This window comes from Salvelinus fontinalis, chromosome 21 (genome assembly GCF_029448725.1).
Source record: "Salvelinus fontinalis isolate EN_2023a chromosome 21, ASM2944872v1, whole genome shotgun sequence".
Lineage (NCBI taxonomy): Eukaryota > Metazoa > Chordata > Actinopteri > Salmoniformes > Salmonidae > Salvelinus > Salvelinus fontinalis.
The window spans coordinates 2,588,767-2,613,662 of NC_074685.1; the positions used below are offsets into that span (position 1 = coordinate 2,588,767).

The 24,896-nt window shown below is 43.1% G+C and overlaps 1 protein-coding gene across 1 annotated transcript in view; it reads right to left on the bottom strand.

Moving 5' to 3' along the window:
- LOC129819113 (low-density lipoprotein receptor-related protein 2-like) overlaps positions 1–24,724 on the bottom strand; it is a 90,024-nt gene extending 65,300 nt beyond the window's left edge. The window contains exons 1-12 of the mRNA XM_055875681.1: positions 24,659–24,724; positions 24,357–24,476; positions 23,753–23,983; positions 22,884–22,997; positions 21,794–21,913; positions 21,573–21,698; positions 21,291–21,494; positions 11,109–11,277; positions 10,851–11,019; positions 10,528–10,750; positions 1,211–1,330; positions 887–1,105 (exon numbers count right to left, since the gene is read on the bottom strand). Of these exons, the coding sequence (XP_055731656.1) occupies positions 887–1,105; positions 1,211–1,330; positions 10,528–10,750; positions 10,851–11,019; positions 11,109–11,277; positions 21,291–21,494; positions 21,573–21,698; positions 21,794–21,913; positions 22,884–22,997; positions 23,753–23,983; positions 24,357–24,476; positions 24,659–24,716 (1,873 nt within the window). The 5' untranslated portion in view covers positions 24,717–24,724. The remainder of the gene's footprint in view (positions 1–886; positions 1,106–1,210; positions 1,331–10,527; positions 10,751–10,850; positions 11,020–11,108; positions 11,278–21,290; positions 21,495–21,572; positions 21,699–21,793; positions 21,914–22,883; positions 22,998–23,752; positions 23,984–24,356; positions 24,477–24,658) is intronic.
- Positions 24,725–24,896: the final 172 nt, after the last annotated feature.

The following is a 24,896-nucleotide window of genomic DNA, read 5'->3' on the forward strand; positions in this document are numbered from 1 at the left end:
ACAAAGACACCTACAGAACTAAGCCAACCTTAGAGAACCGAATGAATTTAGCATAGAATTTCAAAGGTCACGACCTACACCCCGGAAGGATGAATTTCTACTATACCAGCCAGAATATAGCATGAGCTTAATTAAAAGTATGGCAACTTGGTATGAACATTGAACTCTTATTCACTCCAGAAGTGATACCTTCTAGCCGTTGAGTAAGCAGTCGCCAAACGTGGGCTAGGAGAGGACGGATAGAGTATCCATTCTACCACGCTCCAGTTCACCACTAGACATTCAGAGGTACAGAGATCCATAAAGGACAAACCGGCCTTCCATCGACACACAATCTACCGACGCGCAGCTCAGAGTAAATATTTATTGCATTCTCCTTTTTCAAATGGGCGGTTATTTAGAATGCATAAGATTCTGTATTTACGATAGCATAGCTTCTCCCTTTGTTATCAATCTTCCAGCTCTTTCACTCAAACCCAACCCCCTCTCTATGTAACCAGCCGTCGTATCTGTTCCGTCCGCTAGGGACGTTTTCTTTATGACAATTTGTAATCAATGTATGATCCATTCTGTGTGATTATTTAGCTATTTAGTAAATAAATATTTAAACCAAATTTTGTATTGCTGATTCAACTTGTTAGCCAGGGTTCGTGAAGATAACCAAGAATTTACAACTTTTAGAAGAGACTAAATAAGGTGAGGATTAAATATTGACTGCTATTGATGTAAAAGATTACCAGGTCTTAAGAGTTTATTCAGAACATAGGACATGTTGCGTTTCTATATTTGTTCAGTGTACATGCATATACGCTCACAAACACTAAACCTGAACAATATGGCTCCATTATATGTACCCGATTTCTGGTTGGGAGCGTAAAGGGTGTACCTGGTCTCAGCGTGGGGACAGTCTCTGTTTGGTCGGTATTGAGGCTCCTGCGCATCACATCACCAGTGCTGTTCGCCCAGTAGACCCAGTCCCCCCTCCAGTCAATGTCAAAAGACTCCATGACGTCATCCGTAGTCAGCAGTAATGTCTTGATCAGTTCCTTCCCTTTCAACTCGAGCAGGTTCAGTGTTGTGGATGTTGCATAAGCAAACCTGGGATCTGTGTGATAGAATAACAAGTACATTGCTCAACCAATGCTCTAAAGTGCCAGAAGTAGCAGAGAAAAAAACAGGGTTAGAGTTGTGTAATACATGGTAATCATACATTCACATGAGCCTTCTGCCATGAGCAGTTTGTCATCAGGACAGGTACAGGTGAACCCGGCAGGCAGGTCCAGAGTCAGCATGCAGAGCTGACAGCCAGACTTTACACAGGCTGATGGAGCTTAAAAAAATAAAAATAAAATTACATGGAGTTGTCCTACAACAAAGGTGATGTTAGCCTTCGCGTGATATGCCCCATTGGGGCAGTAGGTAGCCTAGTGGTTAGAGCGTTGGGCCAGTAACTGAAAGTTTGCTAGATCGAATCCCCGAGCTGACAAGGTAAAAATCTGTCGTTCTGCCACTGAAGGCAGCTAAATCCACTGTTCCTAGGCCGTCATTGTAAATAAGAATTTGTTCTCAACTGACTTGCCTAGTTAAATAAAGGTAAAATCAAATATAAATACCTCCAGGGTAAGCGCGAGATGCCCCGTACCTCCAGGGTAAGCGCGAGATGCCCCGTACCTCCAGGGTAAGCGCGAGATGCCCCGTACCTCCAGGGTAAGCGCGAGATGCCCCGTACCTCCAGGGTAAGCGCGAGATGCCCCGTACCTCCAGGGTAAGCGCGAGATGCCCCGTACCTCCAGGGTAAGCGCGAGATGCCCCGTACCTCCAGGGTAAGCGCGAGATGCCCCGTACCTCCAGGGTAAGCGCGAGATGCCCCGTACCTCCAGGGTAAGCGCGAGATGCCCCGTACCTCCAGGGTAAGCGCGAGATGCCCCGTACCTCCAGGGTAAGCGCGAGATGCCCCGTACCTCCAGGGTAAGCGCGAGATGCCCCGTACCTCCAGGGTAAGCGCGAGATGCCCCGTACCTCCAGGGTAAGCGCGAGATGCCCCGTACCTCCAGGGTAAGCGCGAGATGCCCCGTACCTCCAGGGTAAGCGCGAGATGCCCCGTACCTCCAGGGTAAGCGCGAGATGCCCCGTACCTCCAGGGTAAGCGCGAGATGCCCCGTACCTCCAGGGTAAGCGCGAGATGCCCCGTACCTCCAGGGTAAGCGCGAGATGCCCCGTACCTCCAGGGTAAGCGCGAGATGCCCCGTACCTCCAGGGTAAGCGCGAGATGCCCCGTACCTCCAGGGTAAGCGCGAGATGCCCCGTACCTCCAGGGTAAGCGCGAGATGTACATTTGGCTCGGTTTCCAACAGTGAGGATTAGTACATCTCTTCCCGAGACAATTGTCAGCTTCCATTCAGTCAGTACATAAAACTGCTTCGCCAGGCCACACTCCTTTCTTGAAACATTAATATCTTAGCAGACTTTCTATTTATTAGACATGTTCGAGCAGTGGCGAACCCAGGCCTTTAGGGGCGAACCAATTAGACCTAGGCCTTCAGAGTGTGACATGTTCGTGGTGCTGAAAGGACAGCAATGGTGATAATAAAGTTTGGTCCGAAGCCTTGATTAGTACGTCATTTGTGACGTGCAATTCAGTCATGAGCCACTTGCATCAGGGGGCCAGGCCACACCAACCCAATCAGATTGAGCATAAACACATTACAATAAAACCAGTGCCATTATCATTTGAAACAACCCTTTCCTGCAGTCAATTAGCAAAAGCGTCTTCTTTGGCCTCATTAGTGAAACATATAGTCATTTCAAACTTGATTATTTCAATAAACAACAAATCCGATGTTACTATGTTAACCCGTTTGTTAGATTTCTGTCTTCTATGATGCATATAAAGTGTAATATTGTGATGCAAACTAAACATTGAATACATTTCAACTGACATTCAGAGTGGTTCAGGTGTCATTTAAGCTCATAACTATGTGTGATGTGTATACATTTGTTTTCAAAGTATATTTGTTTAAAACCAACCAAGAATCACTGTGACCCTGATTCAGCCCACTGTAGTAAAAAGGTTAACTTAATGTTAAGTTAATCTTGAAAAGGGAGACTAACAAATTAGCAACATCCTCTTGGGTGACACCTGCTGCAGCCACTGAAAACTAGCCTACAACAAAAGATGGTCAGCTAGACCATGCGAAAACTATTTGCAAAGTGACTTTTTGGGCTTTGAAAAGGCAGATGTTTCCAGACATTTTTTGTAAAAATGGTCCCAAATGTATTAGGGCCACATTTTGCAGTGACTGGAATCAACCAATCACAGTTTGAGTTGTAGTGGGTACCACCCATTACAAATCAGTGATTGGATGATTTAAGTTACTCTAAAATGTTGCCCTAATACAGTACTTGTTCCTGAGACAACCACAAAATAATGATTGGATCATTTTCTCTTCAGCGTTAACCCTTTCCTGTACAACAAACTGAAGAGAATGAGAACTATTGAAAATAATAATATATTATTATAATCCTAATCCCTTTTTACGGCACATCCCTCATTGTTCCCCACTGTTTGGGTTAGTAATAATTTGTAGTGGCTCTGTTTACCCTCAGCAGGCATTCTCACCATTCTGAATGTTTTAAGAATTCATATGTTCTTCTAATAAACAGAAATAGTGAACATGTTTTACTCTTATTATGGTGGTGATTTAACAAAACTATAATCCTGATTTTAAACAACTTCTTGCCACTACGGGGGTGCTATTTCGACATAGTACAAATGTGTACCCAATGTAAACGGCCTCCTACTCAATTCTTGCTCGTACAATATGCATATTATTCTTACTATTGGATAGAAAACTCTAGTTTCTAAAACCGTTGGAATTATGTCTGTAAGTGAAACAGAACTCGACTTAGAGCACTTTTCCTATGTCTGTGTGAGAATGGGAAATTTTATCATCTGCTTTGAGACCTGTCTTTAACTTTGCCTGTCTTCTATTGGTTGAGATGCACTGCATACGCCTTCCCCTGGCTGTTAGCGAATAGGGCGAGTTGAAATGCAGTTTCTACACGGTTCAGAAAGTCTATAAATTGGTTGGAACCGAGGCGTCCGGCCTTTTGGGACTTCGCGCTGACGCAAAGAGGGTCTTGGCATGTCTTTTTAGAACGTCTGGTTTTAGCTCCTAGATGTATCCGGCTCTGTTTTTATTCGCTATGGGCTTTAACTTCTTATGGCTGCAGGGGGCGTATTGAGTAGCCAGATTATATGTGCCCATTTCAAACGGCGTCGTACTCAATTCTTGCTCGTACAATATGCATATTATTATTACAATTGGATAGAAAACTCTAGTTTCTAAAAACGTTTGAATTATTTCTGAGTGAAACAGAAATACTTCTGCAGCACTTTTCCTGACCAGGAAGTGAAATGTCAGAAATCTATGCTCTGTTCAACCTCATGCTTATACATGGGCGTGTGACGTAGGAGTCTACAAAAACTTCCTACGCCTTCCCCTGGTTGTCAAGATGCGGTGAGAGAAGAAATTTTGTGTCTATCTTATTCAGAGGTGGAATAAAAGGTCTTTGACGTGACCGTCCAGTTCCTGTTTTTGGAGCGTGCGAAAGAGGACACGGAAATGGCTTCTGTTTAGCTGTGGTTATGAAAGACGAACATCTCCGCCTTAGATTTGATTTGATACATGTCACCATATCATCGTAACGTATGTTTTTTCAATATAGTTTAATCAGATTATTGAAACTTTTTCGGGAGTTTTGCCGTGTTCCGTTTTCTAACTTTGTTGACTTGAGTGATCCGTGCCACTTGGCAAGTGCCCATGCTAAATGAAGAGGGTAATTTGCCGTTCCAGATCAAAACAACGACTATTCTGGACAAAGGACACCTTATCCAACATTCTGACAGAAGACCACCAAAAGTAAGAAACATTTTATGATGCTATTTCTAATATCTGTCGTGCATTTTGACTGGTCGTGGGCGCCCAAGTGTTTCTGGCTATGCTAATATCACGCTACATTTTGTTTGCGCTGTAAAACATTTAATAAATCGGAAATATTGTCTAGAATCACAAGATGCCCGTCTTTCAATTGCTGTACACTATGTATTTTTCAGAAATGTTTTATGATGAGTAATTAGGTATTTGACGTTGGTGTCTGTAAATGCTATGGCTGCTTTCGGTGCAATTTCTGATTGTAGCTGAAATGTAAACTATGAATTATACCTGAAATATGCAATAAAAAAAAAAAACATGCTATACAATAAATATGTTATCAGACTCATCTGATGAGGTTGTTTCTTGGTTAGTGGCTATTTTTATCTTTATTTGGCCGAATTTGTGATAGCTACTGATGGAGTCATAAACTGATGGAGTAAGAATATTGGTGTCTTTTGCTAACGTGATTAGCTAATAGATTTACATAGTGTCTTCCCTGTAAAACATTATAAAAATCAGACATGTTGGCTTGATTCACAAGATGTGCACCTTTCATCTGGTGTCTTGGACTTTAAATATTAAAAAAATATATATTTTGAATTTCACGCCCTGCACTTGAGCTGGATGTTGTCATAAGTGTACCGTGTCGGGCTGCCCCCCTAACAGGTTAAAGACAACATAATCTTGTTATTTTGAACCGAATTATACCAGTTTAGGTCAGTATATTGCGATTTTCAGGTATTTATTTCCATGGCGCTGTAGAAACGTGGGTGTCTCTCTCGAATGCCATTCTGTACTGCTAATTGCAACGTCGAGGGAAACATTCTCTAACCCAGCAACGATTCTTTTGGCCAACGGACACCTTCCAAGATTCTGATGGGAGTTCAGCTAATAGTAAGTACTATTTATGCTGATAAAACGTTGTTCTGTTGAAAAAGAAAAATGTATTAGACGCCATTATTTTCCGTGTAGCGTTGCCCTATTGCACCCTGTATTGTACCCAGTATTGCGCAGTAAGGTTAATTTTAAAAATGTAATTCAGCGATTGCATTAACTAATTTGTCTTTCAATTGCTGTCCAACCTGTATTTTTTTAGTCAAGTTTATGAATAGTTTGATAAGATTAGGTGCCTTTCCAAAATGGCGCCGGACAGATTGCTTGATTTTTTTGCCCACTAAACACGTTGTGTAACCACGAATTGTGCGGCTAAATATGCACATTTTCGAACAAACTATATGCATTGTGTAATATGATGTTACAGGACTGTCATCTGAGGAATTCTGAGAAGGTTAGTGAAAAAATTAATAGCGTTTGGTGGTTTATAACGTTATTGCTATTTTTGCCTTGAATCAATGCTGCTGTGTGACTGACTATTGTAGTAAGCTAAGATAACGCTATATTGTGTTTTCGCTGCAAAACACTTAGAAAATCTGAAATATTGGCTATATTCACAAGATCTGTGTCTTTCAATTGCTGTACGCTGTGTATTTTTAAGAAATGTTTTATGATGAGTAATTAGCTAATACACGATGGTCTCTGTAGTTATTCTAGTCATTTTAGTGAGAGTTGTGATGGGGGCTGCAATTGTAAACTATGATTTCTACCTGAAATATGCACATTTTTCTAACAAAACCTATGCTATACAATAAATATGTTATCAGACTGTTATCTGATGAGGTTTGTTTCTTGGTTAGTGGCTATTTATATCTTTATTTGGTCGAATTTGTGATAGCTACTGATGCAGTAAGAAAATGGTGGAGTAAGAAAATTGTCTTTTGCTAACGTGGTTAGCTAATAGATTTACATATTGTGTCTTCCCTGTAAAACATTTTAAAAATCAGAGATGGCTTGAATCACAAGATCTGTATCTTTCATTTGGTGTCTTGGACTTGTGATTTCATGAACATTTTATGATATCCCTGTAACTTTAGGGTATGCTAGTCAGCTTTTGTGATGGGGGGGATCCCAGATCCGGGTTAGGGAGGCGTTAGAGGTTAAATTGGACTTTTGCTGGTCTCAGTCTTGACTGGTTTGGACCCATTGTCCCCCTCCCGGTCTTCGCCTTGACTGACTCGATTTGCTCTGGTCTTGAATTGGTCTCGCTTCAGGCAGTCTCAAACACAACACTGACTTCTGGACATCAAAGCAGCGATCACTAACCTCGATTTGGATGAAGAATTCTACTTCAATGACTAGGTCATGCAGGACATACTTTTCACCCGGGACCAGGCCCTAATTCAAGACACTCGGAAAAGGAAAAGACAAAGATAGCGGCAGACGTGGCCAACGTACAATCACTGGAGAACTAGACAAGCTCAAGACAATCCTATAAACAGGAAATTGAAACAAATATCCTATGCTTCAGTGGTGGTTGAACGAGGATGGCTAATATAAATGCATCAGGACAGAACGGCAGCGTCTCGTAATCTCAAGCGCAGGGGTTAACAGCAGGTGTATGATCTCAAATATTAATGAAGTCTCAAGGTTCTGCTCACCTGAGTTAAAACGCCTCATGTAGACCTAGCCTCTTTTTAGAGAATCAATAGCTTACACCCTAAACTAACGTGTAGGCTCAGCATTCCTGAGCAGTCCCATTACAGTCAAATCAAGTTTGTTCAACATTCTGTTGCCCTCCAATGTTGGAGGTAATCTGAAACAAATCTACAGGGAAGTGTTATCAATATTGCTCATATTTCTATTTTGAATACTGATGCAATTCGTACGTGGCACATCATGACAAACTTGCATAATATGGCCGAGCCTAGCAATGACAAACACTTCCAGGTGATTGCAAGGAAACTTGCATCGGACATTTGGCTATTGTTTACATTTTGTGCATCACGTGCAATGCGTCAAAAGATTAAAAACACAAGCGACAGAACCTACCGGTACTGCAAAAAGATGGGTAAACACTTTCCTGTGGATCCCCATATCCACCTACCTCCAAAAAGACCAACAGCTTGTACAAACAGTAAAGTGTAAATATTATTTTATTCTACATTCTGCCTTGTAGAGAATATAGCACATTTATTACTGACTTCTTTTCAGACTGATAGCCATGGAGTAACCAGAAGTGATAAGTCAACTATATGCACAATATGCACAATATGCACATTTTTCTAACAAAACCTATCCTATACCATAAATATGTTATCAGACTGTCATCTGATGAGTTTTTTTCTTGGTTAGTGGCTATCAATATCTTAGTTTAGCCGAATTGGTGATAGCTACTGGTGTTGGTGGACAAATAAAAGATGGTGTCTTATGCTAATGAGTTTAGCTAATAGATTTATATCTTTACATATTGTGTCTTCCCTGTAAAACATTTTAAAAATCGGACATGTTGGCTGGATTCACACGATCTGTGTCTTTCATTAGCTGTATTGGACTTTAATGCGTGAAAGTTAAATATTTAAAAAAAATATTTTTTTGAATTTCGCGGCTCTGCCTTTTCAGTGTAATGTGGGGGGGGGGGGGGGGGGGGGGGTGCCGGCACCCCAGTCCTAGACAGGTTTAACACCCCTACTCTTACAATAAGTGCCATGGGATCTTTAATGACCTCAGAGTCAGGACACCCGTTTAACAGGGCAGTGTCACCAATCACTGCCCTGGGTCATTTGGATATTTTTTAGACCAAGGGAAAGAGTGCCTCCTACTGGCCCACCAACACCACTTCCAGCAGCATCTGGTCTCACCCTGCTTAGCTTTAGAAGAAAGCCATATAGACTATACTATTTACCAAGACAGTTAGACTGCTACAAAAAACTATAGCTATTTACCACCACAAACCGATGCTGGCACTAAGACCGCATTCAACGAGCTGTATAGGGCCATAAACCAAAAGGAAAATTCTTATCCTGAGGCAGCGCTGTTAGTGGCCAGTGATTCCAATGCAGGAAAACAAATTAATTTTACCTCTGTGCAACTAGAGCGGGAAAAACCTCCACAGACTATAAGTCTGTGTGGAGTGAAGGTGATCGAGAGTTTTTTTACCTTGCCGTTATTGGGCATAGTGACTATGGTGGACTGCTTAAAACAAGTAGGTATTACAGACTGAGTCAAAACTCTGCGACCCTCCATTTGGCAAATCTGACCATAGCTCTATCCTCCTGATTCTGGCTTACAAGCAAAAACTCACAGGAAGTACCAGTGATACACTGATTTCTGAAGTGATCCAATGAAGTGGATGCTAAGCTACATGACTGTTTAGCTAGCAGACTGGAATATATTCCGGGATTTATCCGTTGGCACAGGAGTTTACATCAGTTATCGGCTACACTAATAAGTGCATCGACAACGTACGTACATATCCCAGCCAGAAGACATGGATTACAGCAAACATTCAAACTGAGCTAAAGGCTAGAGCTTCCGCTTTCAAGGAATGGGACACTAACTTGGACGCTTAGTAGAAATCCTGCTACGCCCCCAAACCATCAAAGACAAAGCATCAACAGGACTAAGATTGAATCCTACCACACACAGCGCATGCTATGAGTACGCATCCTAGTAATCCGTTTGGCCCCGCAGCCTTATGAATGTTGAGCTGTTTAAAGGTATTGCTCACATCTGCCACGGAGAGCATGATCATCCGTAACAACCACTCCCTGACCAAGTCTAATACTTTCGTTTCATGCAGACCACAAGTCAGTGTGCCCAAGAAAGTGAAGGTACCCTGCCTAAATGACTACCGACCCGTAGCCATAATGTACTTTGAAAGGCTGGGCATGGCTCACAACACGATTATCCTGGAAACCCTAGACCCAATCAAAAGGAACAAAAGGAACACCCATGTTAGAATGTTTTTCATTGACAACAGCTCAGCGTTCACCTTAGTGCCCTCAAAACTCATCACTAAGCTAAGGACCCTGGGACTAAACACCTCCTGTAACTGGATCCTGGACTTCCTGACGGCCGCCCCCAGGTGTAAAAAAAGTGTAGGCAACACCACATCTGCCACGCTGATCCTCAACACTGGTGCCCCTCAGGGGTGCATGCTCAGTCCCCCCTGTACTCTGTTAACCACAACCGCATGACAAAGCACGACTCCAACACCATCATAAAGTTTGCCAACTACACTGATCAGCAACAATGAGAAGGCTGATAGGGAGGTCGTCAGACCTGGCAGTGTGGTGCCAGGAAAACAACCTCTCCCTTAACGCGCGCAAGACAAGGGAGCGGATCGTGGACTACAAGGAAAGGAAGGCCGAACATGACCCCATTCACATCAACAGGGTTGTAGTGGAGCGGGTCAAGAGTACCAAGTTCCTTGGTGTCCATCACCAAACTATCATGGTCCAAAAACACTTGTGTTTAAGGTAGTTATTGTGAAATTGTTAGGTTAGATATTACTGCATGGTCGGAAATACAAGCATTTCGCTACACGCACAAATTCTTATTTACAACGACGGCATAGGAACAGTGGGTTAACTGCCTTGTTCAGGGGCAGAACGACAGATTTTACCTTGTCAGCTCGGGGATTCAATCTAGCAACCTTTCGGTTACTGGCCCAACACTAACCACTAGCCTACCTGCCACCCGAACATGTTTGATATGCCCCATGCCTTTAGAGTTAGCATGATATACCCCATACCCTTTGGCTGCTGTTGTTCATGGTATGCCTCTAGGACAGATAGTCTTGTCCTCTGAATAAAGGTCTTCTGATCAGGTCGGTCCTGAGGGGAACGCCACAGACCCATCTGATCTGTCCAGTAGAACCACCTCTCAAACACCGCCAGGCTCTGAGCTGGTCTCCTCTTGAAGAACTCCAGAAAGCTGTAGCGACCACTCCCATCCACTCGCACAGTCTCTATGGACTGAAAAAGAAGAAAAACAATTAGTTCTACCTTGGCAATATGTTCATTGCTGCGGGCAGACAAGCGGTACTATTGATTATATCTGGACTATATCATGAACCTTTTTAAAATCACTCATCCAGTACAGCCTCCGAACTGTAACGTCCAGGGTCAGACTCCGTGGTGCCTGTGCAGTGAGGACCACCAGAGATTCCTGCTTTAACCCATCCATCCCAGATCTCTCCAGAGTCATTTTATCACCTGGACCTTTGTTGATCCAAAACAACAAGCTGCAAAGTAAAGGAGAAAATTACAAATCGTTAGCGATAAATGCCCCAACCACTGATCAAAAGTACCACAAATATGAACATGATCCAACCTTTCAATGGGAAGAAGGACCAGCTCCAACGGGTCCATGTTCTTGGCCAAGACTGTTGCAAATCCACTCCCATCAGCTGCCCCAACATGAATAGACCGGGTCTTCTGGTTGGTCCAGTACAGCTGGCCTGTCAGCCAATCACAGACTAGACTTCTAACCCCATATTGTCCTGAGAGCAGAGGGGGGACCACATCACAATTATACATACCTAGTGTCCAGGGCAGGCTCCAGGCATACACAAACTCAGTCAGGGTCTCAACTTAATGTTGAAAGTTTGAATAGTAGAATACACAAGGTGCAATTTAGAAAAGGACCAGGCCCAAATCCATAATTTGGAGGAAGAGGCAAATTTAGAGGCCAGTGTGCAGGATACCTGACGAGACTACATCAGTGAGTGGATAAACCGCCTCGAACCGCCGTTATAACATTCAATCACTGGAGAATAAACTTGATGAGCTGCACTCTAGACTACCAATGTAATATATTTTTTTTAACTAGTGGCTGAAGAACATGGGAAATATAAATCCAGCTGTTTATTCTACTCTATACTGCGTTGGGTAAGCGCTCCTGCTCACCCAAGTTCAAATCTCATACGCTGTGGACCAGAGGTGGCAAACTCTTTGCATGGAGGGCGTCAGCTGGTTTTTCCCCTTTCAATTAACTAGACAACCAGGTGAGGCGCGTTCCTTACTAATTAGTGGCCTTAACTCATCAATCAAGTACAGGGAAGGCAAACTTTCCATGGAATGAGTTTGACAGGTGCTGTAAACCATACTATTTACCAAGAGAGTTTCATCTACTTTTCGTCACAGTCTACTTACCACCACAAACCGACCTTGGCACTAAGACTGCAATCAAGCTGTATAAGCAAAAAAAACCTGCTTGCCGTGCGGTAGCAGAGAACAGTCTATGACTTGGCTGGCTGGAGTCTGAAAAGTTTTAGGGCCTTCCTCTGACAGTGCCTAGTATATAGTTCCTGGATGGCAGGAAGCTTGGCCCCAGTGATGTACTGGGCCGTACGCACTACCCTCTGCACCAGGCGGTGATGCAACCAGTCAGGATGCTCTCGATGATGCAACTGTAGAAACTTAAGGATCTGAGGACCCATGCCAAATATTTTCAGTCTCCTGAGGGGGAATATGTTTTGCTGAGCCTTCTTCACGACTGTCTTGGTGTGCTTGGATCATGTTAGTTTATTAGTGATGTGGACACCAATGAGCTTGAAGCTCTAAACCTGCTCCAGCACAAACACGTCAATGAGAATCGGGGATTTCTCGGTCCTGCAATCCACAATCTCCTTTGTCTTGATCACAATGAGGGAGACGTTGTCTTGGCACTATGGCCAGGTTTCTGACCACCTCCCTATAGGCGTTCGACGTTGTCGGTGATCAGGCCTACCACTTGTGTCATCAGCAAACTTAATGGTGTTGGAGTCATGAGTGAACAGGGAGTAGAGGGGCCTGAGCACGCACCCGAGGGGCCCCGTGTTGAGGATTGGAGTGACGGATGTGTTGTTGCCTACCATTACCACCTGGGGGCGGCCTGTCAGGATGTCCAGGATCCAGTTGGAGGGAGGTGTTTAGTCCCATGGTCATTAACTTAGTGATGAGCTTTAGGGGCACTATGGTGGTGAACGCTGAGCTGTTGTCAATAAACAGCATTCTCAAATAGGTGTTCTTTTTGTCAATGTGTGAAAGGGCAGTATGGAGTGCAATTGAGATTCCATCTGTGGATCGGTTTGGGCGGTATGCAAATTGGAGTGGGTCTAGGGTTTCTGGGATGATGTGAGCCATGACCAGCCTTTCAAAGCACTTCATGGCTACAGACGTGAGTGCTTCAGGTCAGTAGTCATTTAGGCAGGTTACCTTAGTGTTCATGTGCACAGGGACTATGGTGGTCTGCTTGAAACATGTTAGTATTAGACTCACAGGGAGAGGTTGAAAATGTCAGTGAAGACACTTGCCAGTTGGTCAGCGCATGCTTTGTGAATGTTGACATGTTTAAAAGCGTCTTACTGATGCCGGCTACAGAGAGCGTGATCACTGCCGTCTGGAACAGCTGATGCTCTCATACATGTTTCAGTGTTACTTTCCTCGAAGCGAGCATAGAAGTAATTTAGCTCATCTGGTAGGCTCGTGTCACTGGGCAGCTCGTGGTTGTGCTTCCCTTTGTAGCCTAATAGTTTGCAAGCCCTGCCACAAGACGAGCGTCAGCGCCTGTGTAGTACGATTCAATCTTAGCCCTGTATTGGCGCTTTGCCTGTTTGTCTAGCATAGCGGGATTCATTATAGGCTTCCGGGTTAAAGTCCCGCTCCTTGAAAGCTGCAGCTCTACAATTTAGCTCATTGTGGATGTTGCCTGTAATCGATCGCTTCTGGTTGGGGTATGTACGAAGTCACTGTGGGGATGACGTCATCGATGCACTTATTGATGAAGCCAGTGACTGATGTGGTGTACTCCTCAATTCCATCGAAAGAATCCCGGAACATATTCCAGTGTGCTAGAAAAACAGTTCTGTAGCTTAGTATCTGCTTAGTCTGACAACTATTGACCGAGTCACTGGTGCTTCCTGCTTAAGTTTTTGCTTGTAAGCAGGAAGAAAATGGTCAGATTTGCCAAATTTAGGGCGAGGGAGAGCTTTCTGTGTGGAGTAAAGGTGGTCAGTTTGTTTTCCTCTGGTTGCACATTAACATGCATATAGAAATGAGTTCTGAAGAATATAGATAAACTAGGTAGGTAGATAGAGTATCATGATAAGCTGTAGACCACACTACCTTAGGCTAGCAAAACCTAGAGACTTCGTTTGATATCGTGCACCACCTGTTTACAAATATACATTGACCACCACCCCTTGTCATACAAGAGGCTGCTGCTCTAGCCTGCCGATAGTGTATAACCCGCCAGCTGTATGTTATTCATGTCGTCATTCAGCCACGACTCTGTGAAACATAAGATACTCTTTAAGGATAGGATATATGTGCTTGTAGTTCGTCCACTTTATTATCCAACGATTGTTTGTTGGCCAATAGTACCGATGGTAAAGGCAGATTAGCCACTCGCCGCCATATCCTCACAAGACAACGACCACCTTCCGCGATACCCGCGTCTCTTTCACCTGCGAATGGCGGGGTTGAGGGCCTGTTAGGGTGTCTGGAGTAAATCCCTCTAGTCCGACTCATTCAAGAAATTATTTGTCCAGTTCAAGGTGAGTAATCGCTGTTCTGATGTCCAGTAGCTCTTTTCGGTCATAAGAGACAATAGCAGCAACATTATGTGCAAAGTTACAAATCTGAAAAACATCGTTCCCCTAATTGCCCTGAATACCTCAACCTATGTACCAGAGTTATTCTGTTAGCACTGAGGAAGTCTACTTCTGATAAGCTTCCCAGTAAAGCATTAACCATCAAGCAACACAGAAGTGTTAAAAATGTCCCATATTAACATATGCAGCCTGAGAAACAAGGTCCATGAAGTCAATAACTTACGTGTAACAGATTACATTAATATTTTGACTCTCTGAAGCTCCCTTAGAAAATACCTTTGTTGATAGTGGTAGCAATACAAGGTTATAACATCGACCGAAAGGCAAATGCCAAAGGGGGCGGTGTTAGTCTATATTCAGAACCACATTCCTGTAAAGCTTAGATGATCTCATGTTGAATACTGTTGAAGTAATACGGCTACAGGTTCATTTGTCTCAACGTAAGCCCATGCTAACACTACGCATCAAAGTATATCTAACCAAATTATGAAAGACAAGAATTGTACTTTTGGATTCCGTAAAGTCAGTGTGGAAGAGGAAATTATTATTGTTGTCTATTAACAATGACAAGCCATTTGAGTCTGAATCTGGATGGAAAATGAGGATAATGGACGATATTGTCACATCTTCAATTGAAGCTTACTAGAAAGTGTGTGTCCTCAGGCCTGGAGGGAAGCTAAAGTCATTCCTCTATTCAAGAATAGTAAAGCCCCCTTGACTGGCTCAAATAGCTGACCAATCAGCCTGTTACCAACCCTTAGTAAACTTGTGTAAAACAATGGTGTTTGACCTGATACAATGCTATTTCACATTAAACAAATTTACAGCAGACTTTCAGCACGCTTATAGGGAAGGACACTCAAGCACAGCACTTACACAAATGGCTGGTGATTGGCTGACAGAAATTGATGATAAATTGATTGTGGGGCTGTCTTGTTAGACTTCAATGCAGCTTTTGATGTTATCGATCATAGTCTGCTGCTTGAAAAGCTTGTGTTATGGCATTACACCCCCTGCCATAATGTGGATGAAGAGTTACTTGTCTAACAGAAAACAGAGTGTGTTCTTTAATGGAAGCCTTTCCAACATAATCCAGGTAGAATCAGGAATTCCCCAGGGTAGCTGTTTAGGCCCCAAAGCCACTGGCTTTGTGTAAAGCGCAACACTATACATGTCAGCTACTACTATAAAGAGCTGCAGTTAGTTTCGGAACGGTAGCAATGAATTAATCATAAATATTTCCAAAACTAAAAGCATCGTATTTGGGACAAATCATTCACTAATCCCTAAAGCTCAACTACATCTCATAATGAATAATGTGAAATTTCAGCCAGTTGAGGTGACTAAACTGCTTGCAGTAACCCTGGATTGAAAACGGTCATGTTCAAAACATATTGATACAACAGTAGCTAAGGTGGGGAGAAGCCTGTCCATAATAAAGCACTGATCTGCCTTCGTAACACTGTCAACAAGGCAAGTTCTACAGGCCCTAGTTTTGTCACCAACTAGTGTTCAGTAGTGTGGTCAGGTGCCACAGAGGGACTTAGCTCAGAACATGGCAGCACGGTGGGCCCTTAAACACGAAGCGCTAACATTAATGACATGCATGTCAATCTCTCATGGCTTTAAGTGGATGAGAGATCACCTTCATCACTACTTGTTTTTAAGAGGTGTTGACAAGGTGAATGTACCGAGCTGTGTTTAAAGTACTTGCACACAGCTCGGACACCCATGCATACCCCACAAGACATGCCACCAGAGGTCTCTTCACAGTCCCCAAGTCCAGAACAGACTATAGGAGGCTCACAGTACTACATAGAGCCATGACTACATGGAACTCTACTCCACATCAGGTAACTGATGCAAACAATAGATTCCCCCAAAAATATGTAAAAATACCTTATGGACTGTGAAGAGACACACAAGTACAGACATATCCATACGCATGCATTGTGATATTGGTGTATAGTGGTATCAAGCATTGTGTATATGTAGTAGTGTAATGTTATATGATGTACCGTTTTGTCTTTTCATTTAATGTAGAGCTTCAATATGTTTGGACCCCAGGAAAAATGGAGATCCCTAATAAATACAAATGACAAGCATACCAATAACATGATGCAGCCTCAAACATGCTTGAAAATTAGACAAGTGGTACTCAGTGATATGTTGCATTTGCCCCAAACATGTTTTGTATTCAGGACAAAGTTAATTTATTTGCCACTGTTTTTAAATTTCTCTCTTTAGTGCCTTATTGCAAACAGGAAGCATGATATGAATATTTGTATTCTATGCTTCCTTCTCACTGTCATGTAGGATAGTATTGTTAAGTAATGATGATTCATCTTCAGTTTTCCCCATCACAGCCATTAATCTAATGGTTTTAAAGTCACCATTGGCCTTGGTGATATCCTTGAGTGGTTTCCTTCTCCGACAACTGAGTTAGGAAGGACGCCTTTATCTTTGTAGTGACGGTGTGTTGATATACCAGCTTCAGAGGGTAGTGTGTACAGCCCAGTATATCACTGGGGCCAAACTCCCTGCCATCCAGGACCTCTATGCCAGGCAATGTCAGGGGAAGACCCTAAACTGAAAAAGTCTCAAGCCACCCAAGTCTTACTGTTCTCTACTACCGCACGGCAAGTGGTAAAAGATCACACTTCACATATGCTGCTGCTTCTGTTTATCTATCCAGATTGCTTTGTTGCTGTTACACCTATCTAAATGTACATACTGTATTACCTCAAACCACCGCACAGCGACTCAGTTCTGGTAATCCTTGTTTTAAGTATCGTTTTTGTTAATTGGTTTGCGATATTGCGGGTTCTCGTCAGTGTGCCAGAACGCAGAATAACTGAAATTTACAAACGCTTAACACCCATTGAATATGGCCGGTGTCAGTAAACGTTTGTAAAAAACAATTGTATTATAGCCAGCAGCACAGTTGCAGTCACCAATGCTCTGGATAACATAAAAACAGCATAACCAGCTCTGCTAGGGTGAGTAAAATGGTCAGAGTTAACTGTCCTCATTTGTTTCGAAGTATTTAGCAACCTAGCCAACGGTTAGCCTGGGTGCTTGACTTTTTAGGTCAGATCAACGCTCGGATAAACACTACTTTGAATTTTTGAACGGCCAATCTGCCAACGCTCTGAGTTTACAAATGCCCAGAGCACACTGGCACTCCAGATTAAATGTACGAACAGTCCCAGAACCAGCCTTTAGTCTTGAAAAGCTTTGGTTGGTTAATAAATAGTCTCACATGTGAATTCTTAGAGATGTGGGGCTAAAGTGTGAACAATGCTGGGTGTAGACAAAGAGCTCTCCAGTAGGTACCAAAACACTCACGGGCCTTCTTCTCAAAATTGAGGTTACAAGTTATTCAAATGTCAAAGCAGGCTGAGCCTTTTTACTCACCACCTCATTAGTCAGGTGCTAAAGGAACTTCATAAACTTAACCTCCAAAAAACATCTGGGTCAAATGGTTTAAACCATTGCTACCCCTATAAATCACCTGTGTCTCCTCTGGGGAGGTTCCCATTGCTTGGAAGGCAGCCACGGTTAGTCCTTTATCTATAGGGGGAAATCAAGCTGATCCTAACTTATAGGACTATTTCGCCCTGTATCGAATGATAGAAAAACTTGTCAATAATCACCTGACTGGCTTTCTTGATGTCTATAGCATTCTCTGCTATGCAATCTGGTTTCCGCTCAAGTTATGGATTTGTCACTGCAACCTCGAAGGTCCAATGATATCACCATTGCCCTTGATTCTAAGCAATGTTATGCTACTATTTTTATTGACTTAGCCAATTCTTTTGATACGGTAGCCCATTATGTGGGCCGGCTAAGGAGTTGTGTCAGGGGTCTTTGGCCTGGTTTGCTAACTACCCCTCAAAGAGTGCAGTGTATAAAGTCAGAAAATCTGCTTTCTCAGCCACTGCCTGTCACCAAGGGTGTAGCTCAAGGTTCGATCCTTGGCCCCACTTCTCAATTTATATCAACATAGCTCAGACAGTAGGAAGCTCACTTCCATGTATATGCAGATAGTCTTCTACTCAGCTGGCTCCTCCCTGGATTTTGTGTTAAATACTCTACAACAAACTTTCTCTGCCCTTAACCTTGTTCTGAACATCTTCAAAACAAAGGTCATGTGGTTTGGTAAGAAGAATGCCCCTCCCCACAGGTGTGATTATTACCTCTGAGGGTTTAGAGCTCGACTTAGTCACCTCATACAAGTACATGGGAGTATGGCTAGATGGTACATTGTCCTTCTCAGCAAATATCAAAGCTGCAGGCTAAAGTTAAGTCCAGACTTGGTTTCCTCTATCATAATCACTCTTCTTTCACCCCAGCTGCCAAACTAACCCTGATACAGATGACCATCCTACCCATGCTAGATTACGGAGACATAATTTATAGATCGGCAGGTAAGGTTGCTCTCGAGCGGCTATATGTTCTTTAACATTCAGCCATCAGATTTGCCACCAATAGTCCTTATAGAACACATCACTGCACTCTATACTCTTCTGTAAACTGGTCATCTCTGTATATCCATCACGAGACTCACTGGTTGATGCGCTTACTTATAAAACCCTCTTAGGCCTCACTTCCCCCTATCTGAGATATCTACTGCAGCCCTCATCCTCCATATACAAACCCATTCTGCCAGTCACATTTTGTAAGGTCCCCAAAGCACACATCCCTTAGTCGCTCGTCTTCAGTTTTCTGCAGCTAGCGGCTGAAACAAGCTTCAACAAACTGGACTGTTTTATCTCAATCTCTTCTTTCAAAGACTCACTCATGGACACTGACAGTTGTGGCTGCTTTGCGTGATGTATTGTTGTCTCCATGGTCTTGGCCTGTGCTGTTGGCTATGCCCAATAATGTTTATACCCTGTTTTGTGCTGCTGCCCTGTTGCCATGTGGTGTTGCTGCCATTCTATGTTGTCGTCTTAGGTCTATGTAGTGTTGCGTTGTAATGTGTGTCTTGTCCTATATTTGTTAAATTACATTTAATCAGTCATTGTAATATTAATATTCTTAACTCACTTGTCTAGTTAAATGTTAAATAAATACATCTAAAAATACAAATCTGCTACATCACAACAAACACACCATCAGGATTCTGCTACATCAAAACAAACACACCATCAGGATTCTGCTACATCAAAACAAACACACCATCAGGATTCTGCTACATCAAAACAAACCCACCATCAGGATTCTGCTACAAAACAAACCCACCATCAGGATTCTGCTACAAAACAAACCCACCATCAGGATTCTACTACATCAAAACAAACCAAATATCAGGATTCTGCTACATCAAACCAAACCAAATATCAGGATTCTGCTACATCAAACAAACCAAATATCAGGATTCTGCTACATCAAACCAAACCAACCATCAGGATTCTGCTACATCAAAACGAACCATCCATCAGGATTCTGCTACATCAAAACAAACCATCATAGAGGATTCTGCTACATCAAAACAAACCATCATAGAGGATTCTGCTACATCAAATCAAACCATCAGAGGATTCTGCTACATCAAATCAAACCAACCATCAGGATTCTGCTACATCAAATCAAACCAACCATCAGGATTCTGCTACATCAAATCAAACCATCATAGAGGATTCTGCTACATCAAACGAACCAACCATCAGAAGATCCAGATAGGTTGTCATCCAATATGATTACGTAGTACCTGTTGACTATCAAACCAGGAGAAACTAGTTAAATTAGCTAGCTTGGCTAATTGAGTCTGCATGTACTCTCGTACTACAGTTAAAAATAACTCCAATCAGAATGTTAAGTAGTAGCCTTACCTGTTGGCTTTTGGTCATTGTAGCCTATCCTCCTTTAATGTTTTATCCATCATTTTAATTTCATCGATGCAGTATCTCGTAACTTTTGCCACAGAGGCTTTGACTAGTCTTTTGCTGCTTTGACTGATGATTGACCAACCACTAGTTACATGCTCCACTTTCGTGAACCAGGAGCAGCAGCATAAATTACACAAGTTCTATTTACTGCAGCAGTCGCCATCAGATTTGTATGCGTCCTACTGGACAAGTCAATTAAAATTACACATACCCTGATAAGCTGACCACACCGCTCACGTCGCAAAATAAATTTAGGAATCAATGTTATTAAATTATTGCACCCACTGCTTGCGCACGTCAACGAGTGTCTGCGTTGCCAAGGGCTAAAATAGAAGTCCTTTCCATTTCTGACACAGATCGCGCTGCAAGTCCTGCCTCTCCCATCTCATTGGTTTATAGAAGCAGGTACCCACGTGCCATCTCATTGGTTATACCCATGTGGGTGATTGAAAGATGAACTGTTGCTGGTTGTCATGGTATTACTATGACATTTTAGATGCCAATCACCATATAAGTTAAACGATGAAAAGCCTGGGAGGAGAGATGACTGGAAACGATTCGGTTGAACATTTTATGTGTGGATTAATTGTCGGAGTAGAGGATCTTGTGCATTTCAGGTAAAATAACAACCTAATGCTAATATCCCAGGTCAAACTAGCTTGCAACAGCAAGCTAGCTAAATAGGACAAATTAGCTGGCAAGTGCAAGCTAACTAGCTATATTGCCATAAATGTTTAATGCTTTTCGACCTGTCCCCAAATTAATGTCATTGGGTCAGAGTTTGTTTTGATATTTTAACCTGCGTGTCGTGATCGCGTCTGGTGCTCGATGGCGCACGCAGCCGGTTTGGGTTCCGTGTGAAACCCATGATAATCCGATCTGAAACAAACCTGTGAGAGTTAGAGTTCTGGATCCGGATCTCCTCAGCTCCCTGATTGGGTATTCAGGTACAGGTGGAGCCATGAAGACCTCTAGATCCTGCTACATCAGGAGAAACATATCATGATAGAGAATTAGAACACCAACCATGATAAAGGATCCTGCTCTTCTGCTCCTTAGCCTTGTAGATGTTCCCCTGGTCATCAGCCCAGTAGAATGAGCTTCTGGAGAGGTCAAAGGCCAGGGCCAGAGGATCATAGCCAATACTCTGAATAGACTCGAATCTCAGAGTCTTCAGATTCAGAAATCCAATAGTTCCCTTCTTTGCAGTCAACAACTTTGTATAATTTCCTGAAAAGCATCAGATATTGAACAGGTTTAGATAACCAGTCAGAAGTGAATCAAACTAATGTTACTATGAAAAGTCACCTTTAGCATAGCAGTAAGTGGTTCCTTGAAGCTGGAAGCCGTCTCGGCAGTGGCAGTAGAAGGACCCGGGTGTGTTGACACAGAAGTGCATGCATGGACCGTAAGGCAGAGAGCATTCATCCACATCTACAGAGAGGGGTTCAGAGTATTTAGGCTTACAGTAAAGGAATAGATATTGAAACCAGTCATCAATAACGTAACAGGATCACAGACATCCTCACCCAGACAGGAGGCCCCATGAGCAGACAGCCTATGGCCTTTAGGACAGGAGCAGAGAGCTCCCCAGGGCTGATCCAAACAGGAGTGACTGCAGCCACCATTCTCTTCTGAACAGGTCCTCCCTGGAAGGTAGAGATGAGTCAGATCAGCCTGTCCTTTGACACGTTTCAGATGCCTTAAGTCAGTTATGACTGAAGAGGTTCATAGAGGTAGTGGTGAGGGGTTAGACGTTAGAGCATGGGTGTCAATCTAATTGACCCGTGGTCTACATGTGGTCTTCATTGTATTATATAGGGGCCTCCCGAGTGGCGCAGTAGTCTAAGGCACTGCATCACAATGCTAGCTATGCCACTAGAGACTCTAGGTTCGAGTCCAGGCTCTGTCGCAGCCGGCCGCAACCGGGAGACCCATGGGGCGGCGCACAATTGGCCCAGCGTCGTCTGGGTTAGGGGAGAGTTTGGCCGGCAGGGATGTCCTTGTCCCATCGTGCGCTAGCGACTGCTGTGAGGACCGGACGCAGCGCACACTGACACGGTCGCCAGGTGTACGGTGTTTCCGACACATCAGTGCGGCTGGCTTCCAGGTTAAGTGGGCATTGTGTCAAGAAATGGTGTGGCCTGGTTGGGTTGTGTTGTATTGTGTTTCGGAGGACGCATGGCTCTCGACCTTCGCCTATCCCGAGTCCGTAAGGAAGTTGCAGCGATGAGACAAGACTAACTACATATTGGATATCACGAATTTGTGGAAAAAAAGGATACATTTTTTTTTGTATTTCATTGCGGTCAAAATTTGCTAAGAATTGTCTTCTAGCTTTCGTTTGGATGATTATTAGCAAGCGGGACAGTGAAAAGTCTTGAAATGTAGGTCCACAATTTGGTTTTAGTGATCTCAGTGTACATTAAGATAGTTTTCCCCTGAAAAGCTTTTCCTTAAATCCACATGATTGAATGGGCCAAGGGATTGAATGGGTCCGGGGGCCGGTTCTGACCAGTGAGCCATGTGTTTGAAACCTCTGGGTTAGAGGTTCCTACCACAGGTAAAGGGTTATAGACTGAAGGTTAGGGTTAGCGGTCAAAGGTTAGAATTTCCTACCACAGGTAGAGGGTTCATCGCTGCCATCAGAGCAGTGCAATTTTCCATCACACCTCTCATCTTCAGTCAGACACGCCCCTCCAGGACAACGCACAGCCATTGGCCCACACCGGCCTGGAAGAGTAATAGCTTTAAAAACACATAACTACACCACACTACATGCCTTCCTGCAAGAGGAGCAAACACATGCCCAGACCTGTAGGTTACATACTACTTCGCCTGATTATTTTTGATCAGTCTAATTTATTGATATATTGTCCGAAACAAAGCACTACAAAAACGTGGAAGCCAGAATGTTGAATGAAATAACATGTAAACCTACTCTTTCAGTGGTCTGTCCTGTTAGCCCTTCAGCTGGTCAAAATGTTTGACAAAATAGCCGTAAGAATGTATCGTTTAACCCAAGGTTTAACAGCACCGGTTATGAAGATTGAATTTCTATCACCTGGCACATACGCAAAACCATGTCAACAACTGCAAGACTTCAGTTAGTATGCATGGTTCGTGTGCATGTACTGTACTTCCTGTGCCCATGCTTTTGGTCATGAGCAAACATTTTTATTGCCATGTCTGTTTAATAATACTTTCCTGTGGATATTTTGTCAAATGTTGACCAGCTGAAGTTCCAACGCCACAGACAATTGGCAAAGTTAATTCAAATGTAATTTGGAACATTGTTTTTTTTCTCACTGTATAAATGTGCATGGCATTGCCTACACAATTGAAGGTCTTATGTTTTGTGACTACATACACAGGCCAAAATACTTGCTCTTCTCATTTCCATAATAGCTCCTATTACATGTTAACTGAATAGTTCCTAAATTCCATAGTATCACATGCATGCTCTCGTTGTTCCCATAATATCTCACCACAGGTCTCATCAGAGTTGTCCACACAGTCGTTAGCACCATTACAGTATTGGTCCTTGGGGATGCAGATCTTATTCCTACACCTCCAGTCCCCCTGCAGACAGCCCTGGTTCTCTGGGCAGTTCAACTCATCAGACCCATCAGAACACTGGCGCTGCCCATCACATACTGCAGAGGTACTTACACAACCAGGAGCCCCGGTCATGCAGGCAACCTGGCCCCTAGGACAGGCTGGGGAACAAGGACAAACAGACCTATTGTGAACAGACTAGAGTAAATACATTTAACAGACCTAAATGGTATAGCCTACAGTAAATACATTTAACAGACCTATTGTGAACAGACTAAAGTAAATACATTTAACAGACCTAAATGGTATAGTCTACAGTAAATACATTTAACAGACCTATTGTGAACAGACTAGAGTAAATACATTTAACAGACCTAAATGGTATAGTCTACAGTAAATACATTTAACAGACCTAAATGGTACAGACTACTTTTAGTAAATACAGGGTTAACGTTACATTTAGAATTTCACCACATCAAAAAATATGGAATCTCCTGGAAGAGAGCAGTAACAGTGAAACATAGCTTAACTTACGGCAGGCCATTTCATCAGAGCCGTCCATACAGTCTCCATTTCCATCGCAGTACCAGGAAAGAGGCAGACAAGCTCCATCATCACACTGCCACTGGTTACCCCCACACTGCTGGCCAAAACCTGCAAGACCACAGAGTTTAGGAACCACACGGGTTAGGGCCCACACGAGTGACCCAAACCGACAAGGCACAAAACATTCTACTGGCAGGTGTTTTCTACTGTAAGGCTACATGATATCAATCAATGTTTACAAGACAAAAATGAATCAACTTAATAGAGCAGCTTATACAGAACCATTTTACCTGTCAAACATCTCACGCTGATAAGTAAAAGCAGACATGTGAACTGCAGTAGTTCCATGACCAACCATGAAGCTTGTTAGGACTAAACAGTACCTGCCTTACAGGGATAGTCTTTATTGAGTAACAATCAACTACACCTTGTTCTGATTGGTCTAATTAACTACACTCTGTTCTCATTGGAGGGTCACTGGGATCACCAGCTGCAGGGTGATTGAAGGGGGAAGGGAAGATAGAGCCA